General features: G+C 36.7%; 1 protein-coding gene across 2 annotated transcripts in view; it reads left to right on the forward strand.

Moving 5' to 3' along the window:
- The first annotated feature begins 640 nt into the window (after positions 1–640).
- Positions 641–9,873, forward strand: part of LOC122148935 (B-cell lymphoma/leukemia 11B-like) — a 30,973-nt gene continuing 21,740 nt past the window's right edge. The window contains exons 1-2 of one of the 2 annotated variants that reach the window (XM_042777404.1): positions 641–1,334; positions 8,446–8,796. In XM_042777404.1, the coding sequence (XP_042633338.1) occupies positions 1,271–1,334; positions 8,446–8,796 (415 nt within the window). In that variant the 5' untranslated portion in view covers positions 641–1,270. The remainder of the gene's footprint in view (positions 1,335–8,445; positions 8,797–9,873) is intronic. The other variant, XM_042777405.1, reaches the window with a different exon arrangement.

The following is a 9,873-nucleotide window of genomic DNA, read 5'->3' on the forward strand; positions in this document are numbered from 1 at the left end:
GTTCATACAGAAATGCGAACATATTATTTTAACGAAAAACATATATATGTAAAACAATACAGTAAAAAATATAGTAGGTAGGCTACCTTTCGATTTAGACGCACAGTAGCTACATTTAATTGTACAGTTTAAAAGTTTTTCGTGAATTAAAAAGCATGAATTGCCACTGAAAATACCTCATAATTTACAGTGAAAGCCTGTAAAAAGATGTCTAATTTTTTATAATAGGCTATTTTATTTATCATCAGTTATAGGACTATTCATTTTAATGTTTTGTTGCCTACTCAACAAATATTTTACTCCACGTCATTAACGGGGTTCATGTTTCTGTAGCTCTGTTAATTTAGCATGTGCTTTTCTGTTATCAGTAAGTTGTATTGGAAAGTGCAAATCAAATGTAACTTGTTTAAGTAGCCTATGTTTACAACCTGTATTATTTCATTTAATGGATTTTAAGGTTTTGACCTGCAACATAGCCTAAACGAGCACTAAAATGCTTCCCGTATGGTGTCTAAAACGTTGTCATCGTATTGTCAGTGAATTTCTCGCGACCAAGCTGTCTGATATTCCCCCTCCGTAAATTTTGCAGGATTTTTTTTTTGTTTTTGTTTAAACGGGAGCGTTGCTGGTGGGCACGGAGACCCTCTGTACCCAATCTGCCGCCACTAGTCGCCCCCAGCGCCACACGTCACATCATGTCCGTACTTGAACTTGAATCCCATTCCATTCTTCAGAGGCAACCCCTGCCACACACACACACACACACACACACGCGCCGGGTCCTCCCTGTGAGCGGCGTGAATGCGAGACGTAATTGCTCGGGTCCTGATTGATCTGGAGAGGAGGTGTTGTCTTCAGAGGTTCAGCCATTCTGCACTCTGATGCCAAGCGCACATGGAGGACAGTGCCAAAGACTTCTCTCACCTGGCGAGCCCGCCGTCCACGGATCTTGGATTTCCTTTATAGCAGGACAACAACTGTCTTTATGTTTTAGGGATTTTTAAAGAAATAATATTTGAATTTTGAGACAGGGTTTTGGCGTTACTATCTCAGGTTAAGTGGCACTTAGTTAATGCCTCACGACAGTCGGATACAATTTAATCTGTTCACAGAGCACAAGTGCTAGTTTGTGCCGTGATAACGACTAGACTATCCCGCGAGCGAGCGCAGTGGAACAGTACCCGGGCTGTGGAGGAAAGTTTGGAGAGGTCCTCTGGAGCGCACACATTTAGTCCGAGTGTCCGTGAGATGCTGCTGTAAATGCGGGGCGATGTCCCGACGGAAGCAAGGCAACCCACAGCATCTGTCCCTCACACAGAGGGAGAATCTACCGAGTGAGTACAAGACCTCTGTCACCTTTATCCCACTGCCATTCTCTCATTATTACGAAGCAGAAGGGCAAAGAAAACTTTTTCTTTCTTTCTTTCTTTCTTTCTTTCTTTCTTTCTTTCTTTCTTTCTTTCTTTCTTTTTTTCTGATTTGTTTTTTAATGTTACAGTGTTACATGTGTTTTGCACATTTAGGATCATAAGCTCATAAAACCATCAAGTCAAGCATATAATTTGTTTTTGCAAAATCTAATTATGTGCACTATCCTAACTAAAACGGTTTATTTAATTAGAACCAAAAATAATAATGGTAGGCCAAGTTGAAGGTTTACATATTACAATTAGGCTATATTTATCGATAATCTATAACCAACAATTGAGGCCTGTTAGTTTTTATTGTTTATTTATTTATTTTAAACACACAGTATAAATGCATTGCTATGATGATACATTTCTCATTTACTGTGAATGATTGATTTGAACAATTTCGAAGTGCTAAACATAAAACATAATTCATAGCATACAGTTTTGTGAGACCCACACGTTCTGCTCTGTCCCACTCAACACACACACATACACTCACCTATTTTCTGTTATTGTCACACATATACACAAACATACATGGCTTATCAAGTTTACTTTATGTAGTTTATTTAAAAAGGCTCCAACTTTGCTGGATAGTCTGGTGTTCATTTGCATCTAAAAAAAACAAAAACAAAAGTGCTTATGCGTTTTAAATGAGTTTATTTTTTATCATAACCTCAGTTTTACAATATCAGGGTTCACATGCAACGGTCCTTGGTGTTCATCGTCAAAAAACAACACACTCCTTATGTTCATCTTCAATTAATCCTTTTATCTAAGATGCTTTACACACACTTTCCACTAGTAAACCTTCAAATAAAAGCTCCAAAGTACTCTAAACCTTTAAGTTTTCGTTTTGCCTAGTTTTTTCATTCCCCTAAAAGCTTTTCTTGCACAATAAAAAAAAGCATAAATTAGTTGCAATGTAAACTTTTCAGAGTGACATAATGCAAAGTGTTTACTTAAAAAAAAAAAAAAAAACACAAAGACGTAATGTCTAATTTATAACAGCTCAATGTTATAATCTTTACACTATGTTTACAAGTGTTTATAACATTCATTGTAGCCATAAACAATAAAAGACAAGGAAGGTTTATCCACAATTTGCATATCACAGATATGATTTACCCCATACACCCCATACAGTATTATTTATGAAATTAAACTCCAAAGCTTCTATTTTAAATGTTTCAATTTATTATTGAAGATGTGTTTGTATTTATCAAACAATTCCTGATAAAAACATAAAATATTTAAAATATTTTACAATGATTTTATTTTTAGAAATGTTCGCCACAGGAGATAAGAAAAATGTGTTAAAGGAGTGGGTGGGCTTACAGAGAGCGGTGGCCTTTAAATTCAAACCACTGCAAGTCTGCCCGTTTATTTCACCTGATGCTGTTTATTTAGCAGATAGTTAGCTGCTTTTAATTTTTATTTTCCCAAAGTAATTATTTTTTTTTTGGTTTCTTTCCAGTTGTTGTGACTAATAAATACTAAAACATTTTGTAGATTAGTGCTCGCTTAAATATGTATGTCTGTACAGCAAAACCCATCCAGTGTAAGTGTGTGTCGAGCAGAATCATTATACTGTGTCTCAAATACGTGTTTAGCTCAAACATAATTAATCTGGCGGTGTGTGTGTGTGTGTCAGTTGGCAAATGTGCAGTTTACATTGTGCGCTCTATACACTCTATCGCATGTGTACAGAGTGTAAACCGACACTTTTTAAGTGGACTCCGTTCAGGTTTGCACACCAGCCTCCATTCCAGTCTTCACAGGCTCTTTCTGGGGTGTCTGTCTGTCTGTCTGCGGGGGAAAACCAAAGTGCCCTCATTTGGCTATGTCAATGCTTTTGGCACAAAACATGTCAGTTAGCTGGAGGTTGCACAATAGAGAGATTCTGCCCAGAGCGACAAGACCTATAGATCACACTCAGAGAGAAAACCAAGGAACAGGAATATCAACATACTTCACGTCTTGAAATAAACGCGGGGCGCACTCTCCGCCCGCATGTACATGTACAGGTGTGTGCATTAAAGCAGACGTCTCGAGCCACGACCTAAAATGGCAGGGCTTTTGCAGAAGCAAATACGGGTTCTTAAGGAAGTCTAAGAGATGAAACCGCTCGTATTTAGATTTCTGCAAACCGCCTCAATACCAAATAATCTCATTAGTTTAGTTTTTTTCATAAGTAGCATGTAAATTGTGTGAACATGTATGATTCCTTACATGAGTAGTTTTTCTCGGTTCAAACACCCCGACTTTTGGACGGCTTGCTTGAAATGTTCAAACGTGGGTGGGGGCCGTCCATTAAGGCCCTTACTGGCTCTTAAAATGTAAAATGATTCTTTAATGGCTGTGAATGTCAGCTCTTTGAATGTTTACATGATGTTTTCCATGATCTTTTAGTGGCCGGTGGTCATCATGCTATTAAAACGCAAGGCATTAAAACGCAGCCCACAGCGCCTTTGGTTTCTAAGAGTGGAAAGGGTCACATCAGCCTTTTACAAGTGGCCCTCTTCTTTAAACGTGACTTTATGGTGATGTCCACCCTTTTTGTATGTGTTAGCACTGCTTTCGAGAGAACTTATTTTCACAGACCGTGTGAGCCGAGAGCTGTTTGATGGACTTGTGGTTACCCGCCGATCGGACTCGTTTGACCTGACTTGGCAAATATTATAGGCGAGTCTCTATTCCACTGCACAGTATTTCGGTTTATTTTATGAGTGTCGTGTTTGCTGGTTTGCACAGCGTCAGTGGAGTGTAAATGTGCACGGTTGAAGCTGATAGGGGGTGCTGTAAGTCCTTACGAGAGGGAAAGTGATAGAGAGGGTGTATGTGTGTGTGTGTGTGTTTTCTTTGAGAATCTGATTACTGCCTTCAAGAAACGTGATAACTGTATTTATATGGTTATGGTTAATAACCTGAATTGCTATCTCTCCTCCCAAGTGTATCATTCCCACAACAGGCTCAGTATAAATCTCTTATCTTACACTAAAGGTAATTAATTCAATTTATTGGAGTTTAGATTTCACCCTGGGGAGCAGTAATATAGACGCTGTGCCCACTGTGCTCATTGCTCCTAAACATTTCATGTCCTTGCCTCCAATCAACTTTTTAAAATAATATTTCTGGTTTTGATTTCGAGCCCACAGCTTTATGTGAAATTTTGGGGTTCGGAAGAGCGTGCACACGTGCATTTCAGAACTGTGCGCATTTGTTTGGCACACATCCAGAAGCAGTTGACAGTGTATAGGCCTTAAACGAAGATAAGAAACAGACATTATCAAGCACATGGATTATTTTTTTAAAATGCACCTGGTGAGCACAAAAATCACATTAGACAAAATCTTTTAACGCAAGCTGAAGATGTTAACGGTTCCGCAAATATATATCACTCATAATCTTTGTTCTGAATGCGCTTAGTGTTCTCTGTCACTGTTATTATTATTTTTTTTATTATTCAAGAGCCATAATTCAAAATTTAATACAGAGAAATAACCTCAATAGACTTTACCTCAAATTATTTATGATTAATCATTTTTCATAGCTATTCAAAATAGTTGATCAGTATTTTTTATGACCACTTATTAAACATTTATATTATCACAAATATAAATGGTTATATGCTTTCTTTTATTACTCTAATAACTACTGTATTACTAAAATGCCTTTTTAATAGAGTATTCTCTGTTATTCATTTTTATGTACTGGTTTTGTCTTTACGTAAATCTTTTTCTCTTTTCACCTAAAGTGAGATTCAAAAATCTTAGACCACTAATAAAAGTGAATTTGTGCATCATATTATCAACATAACAATTTCAGTAAAAAGTTGAATAATAATTTTAAAAACATTACTTTCAGAAAATCTGTTTGCTTTAACAACAGCAGCATTCGAGCTGCATGAGCTCCACAGTTTGTAAAAAAAATAAATCAATAAAAAAACATAATTACATTGTACAGCATGAATTGAAAATGTTTCAAAGATCATCTCTTTTCTATTTCAGTGCAAGGCAAATCTGATTTTGGTCTAAAGTTCACATGATCAGTGTAACAAATAAGCTTTTTAAATGAGTGAAATTGGAAATAGTGAAGAATCCTGCTCATAATGTTTCTTTGTTTTAAAATGTAATGTTCATTTCGTTTAAATTAGATTACAGGTCCCACGTGAGCAAATATCTGTAAATGCACTGTATTATTATTAATAGAAAACTTAAGTTGATGGTGTACGCAATTCACGATATATCAGCTTTACTGCTTCTTTACACACTTTTTATTTTCTATAAAGATTTAAGTTTCGGCTTCTGAATGAAATATCACAGCACACACATGATCTGCTGTGCACCTGTGACTCTCACATACACCTTCTTCTATTGCGTCTGGCCCGTCCAGGACGCCGTGGCTGCCACCCAGCACACCCTCCGTGCGTAATTCCTTGGCATTGGGTCCTTGCCAAGCCCACTATGTTTGTATTCTCCTTCTTGGCATTACTCCACTGCTCTGGGGGTCTCCTGTCAGCCGGCGGGAGAGCTGCAGACAGCCGAGTGTGTGGCAGCGGCTCGGTGCAGCTCTCGCAAGCATCCTTCAGATCATGTATGTGATGTTTTGTTTAGATATCACATGCTGCTCAAACTGACTTTGGTCGGCTCTGTGATGGTGGAGGTTCTAAATTTAAGACAGATTAAGAATATTGTTTTAAAAGAATTCAGTTCTACAGGAGTTAAGTTACTGTTGCTCTTCCCAAGGCTCCTACACTTTTAACAATAAAGGTTCCAAAGGGGTTTTCACACTTTTTTTATTTATTTTTTATTTTATTTTTTTGCAGTTACGCCACAGAAGAACCATTTTGGGATCCCCAATGAACCTTTCAGTTATTAAAAGAACCGTTTTTTCTTAGTGTGCAGAATATTTTATAATGTAAAGAACTTTTTGTGCATTGAAAAGGTTCCATGGATGTTTCTTCTTGAACCATAGATGCCAGTAAAGAGCCTTTATTTAAGGGTGTACAGCCAACCAGTGTGTGTTTGTCCCTCAGGCAGAGACTGGAGTTGATTTGCTATCGGATCTCATACTGCTGCTGTTTTTTTCCTGTCTTTATGCTCTCTGTGAATCTGTTTTGTATCTCAATGTGGTTTTGTGTTGAGTCCGATACATTTCACAGCAAATAGACTGTTGACTGTTTCGTCATTGATAATAATGCGGGAAAATGGCATCGAGACGCCAATTAGGGAATTTTGTGAGGGTACGAAGTGATAAAGATGTAAGTGATTTTCACATACAAAACGGCTGTTTGTGAAGCTCCTTAACCACTGTTCCCAACGTGCACCTGTGACGCACTGACATGCCTGAGAGCGAATTCTAAATCTTCTGCTGCGACATACCTGTATGGTGCATGTGCACCTCTCCAGCATCCGTCCAGCATGCAGAGAAGTAGACCGGAAACACAGATACCACTGCAAGGCTTCAACTGTACTACCTGTCACACATACCACTGTAACCTGCACACACACACAGTACTACACACACACACACACACACACACACACACACACACACACACACACACACACACACACACACACACACACACACACACACACACACACACACACACACACACACACACACACTCTCTCTCTCTCTCCACTGATCTTACTGTGCAATTCACAGGTGTTAATCTGTGCTGTGTGAGCTGTGAATTGTGCTTTATGAAGACAGAATCAGACACATGTAACTTGTGCCAATACTAGAGAAATTTCTTTTCCATCAACAGATTCTATCCAGTTCTTTTGGACACGCTCAGCTTGAGGCGATTTGTGAGGATAGCTGCAAATGTGTGGAACATTTTGATCCATGAAGTTATTTCAAAGAACTCATTTGTCGTCTAGAGTCTACAGTACATGCAATACTCCAACAAGCAAGTTAATCATGTCTGGACTAGTTTGATAGCCAACAGATTTGCAGCTCACAATAACTGAAGAACAAAAATCACAGACACACCAATAACAACAGGTACTTTAATTAGCTAAGCCAACTATTTTAAATTCAAACTAGTCAAGGCAAGGCATATGTATTTGTGTTATTGCATATTTTATATAGACCAAAATGTTAATTTAAAATGCTTTACATAATAAAGAAAAAGAGCTATGAAGAGAGATTTAAAAGATATATAAAAGTCAAATTTAATAAAATATTTTGTTTGTCATTATTTGGCCACTCTCAAGTCATTACAAACTTGGATATGCTTTTCCATAAAAAGGGATACATTTTGAAGAATCTTTATGCAGATCTTTTCCCTACAATAACAGTTAAATGTGACAATGCGAATCAACCTCCATAAATGATAAAAAGCAGCATAAAAATAATCTAATTGACTCATGTTTGGTCTTCTGTTATTACCCATAAAAGCTTTTTGTGACAGAATACACTTTAAAACATAATTCACTAAAAATATGTCCAAATATTATTTAGAAACAGATGAAATGGAGAAAATTTCAATAAACACCAAAAAAATAAAAAAAATAAATAACAACATGAATGTCGGGATAAATAAAAAATAATTATGGAATGGTCTTTTAAAAGCAGTAGATTAAAAAATAAATGAAACAGAACAGTCAAAAACTAATTCAAATATGTATTAAAATAAATGAAAAAAAAAAGTATTAATAATCAGTATAATAAGTAAAATTTCAGTAAAATTTCAGCACAGTGGTTAATTTGAGAACATAAGCAGATGTTTTCAGTCTGGACTTGGTGAATAGTTGATATTGTTTTCATCATCAATTTCTTGTTACATTTTTACTCCATAAGCCAATGCTTTGACTTTGATGATGAAAACAATATTCAAATTTATACAAAATACATTGGTAGGATTTTATCTTAGTTGTTTGCAACTATCTGTGGCAAACTGAGCTGTTGCAGCTAAAAATTGATTATTGTAAGCCACTTATTATTATGAATCATAATGTGGCTAAAATAGAGTCGTGCATTAATTGATAATTTTTCCTCTATTTTCACTGCTCTGTTGCAGCAGATCATGATGCAGGGGTGGATCAGTGCCCATCGGAGGGCTCCATAGCCATCCCTGTGGGCGGAGCCGGAGAGAGTGACCTGCTGACCTGCGGTCAATGTCAAACTAACTTCCCCCTGGGAGATATTCTAGTGTTTATCGAGCACAAAAGGAGACTGTGCCCCGGATCTAGCTCATGTTTCGACAAACCGACTGACTGCGGCGGCTCCCCGTCCCCCAGACCACCACGGGCAGAAGACTGCCGGAGGTCTGGACCGGTGGAGGTTGGGATCCAGGTCACTCCAAGAGAGGAGGAAAAACGACTGACGCCCGCCAGAGGAATCTGCCCCATGCAAGAGGGCGTCCCAACTGGTAGGTGTTTTACACTGAGGGCTGGAGGAGGGGAAGCTTTAATAGTCTGAAGCCTGGCAGGAGAGAGAAGTCTGTGAAATGACAAACACACACACACAAAGATATTTACTTTTATACTTGAAATTATAGAGCCCCGCACATGGCACGCAGGAAAAAAATGGTAGGCTTAATCATGTGCATGATTTACTATTTCGTTCACTCGATTTATAAATTGTGAAATAAATTGTTGAAATAATTAAGATTTTTACAAATCTACTAATCTTCTGCCAGTTATACTGCATTTATTAAATAATATTATCTTTATATTATTATAAAAATACAGTAAAATAGTAAATTATTAATAATAATAATAATAAAACACTTATGTAAGGGATGTAAGGCAATGTAAATTATTCCCTTGTTTACAAAACTGAACTTTCAGCAGCCATTCATTTTTGTGAAAACTTTTTTTAAAGATTCTGCAATAAATAGAAATGAATTTGAAACAGATTTTTTTTGTAACTTTATAAATGTCTTTACTGTCACTTTTGAGTCCTTGCTGAATAAATATATTCTTTCTTTCTTTCTTTCTTTCTTTCTTTCTTTCTTTCTTTCTTTCTTTCTTCTTTGTTTTGTTTTTAATATAACTTTTAAATGGTATCAGAGTTTTCCACAAATCAGTATATTAGAATGATTTCTGAAGGACACGTGACACTGAAGACTGTTGTAATGATACTGAAAATGCAGCTTTGCATCACAGGAATAAACTACATTTTAAAATATATTAAAACAGTTTTAATTGTAAACATATTTTAGTGAAAGTGACTTACACTTTTTTTTTTTCTCGCATTTACTTGTTTTACTTTATTTTTGATAAAACAAGTGCAGTTTTGGTGAGCATAAGATGTTTATTTAAAAACCACCACCACCAACAAAGACTTTTGACCGTTGGTGTACAGTATATGATTTTCATTAAAACCAATTCTCTAAAAAAAATTCAAATATCTTAATCAATCAAATGCCATCATTCCACTGGAATACACGGTCCATGAACTAAGGTTCATGTGCAAACTGATGTTAATATTTGGTCTCTATAGG

Source organism: Cyprinus carpio, chromosome A20, assembly GCF_018340385.1.
Source record: "Cyprinus carpio isolate SPL01 chromosome A20, ASM1834038v1, whole genome shotgun sequence".
NCBI lineage: Eukaryota > Metazoa > Chordata > Actinopteri > Cypriniformes > Cyprinidae > Cyprinus > Cyprinus carpio.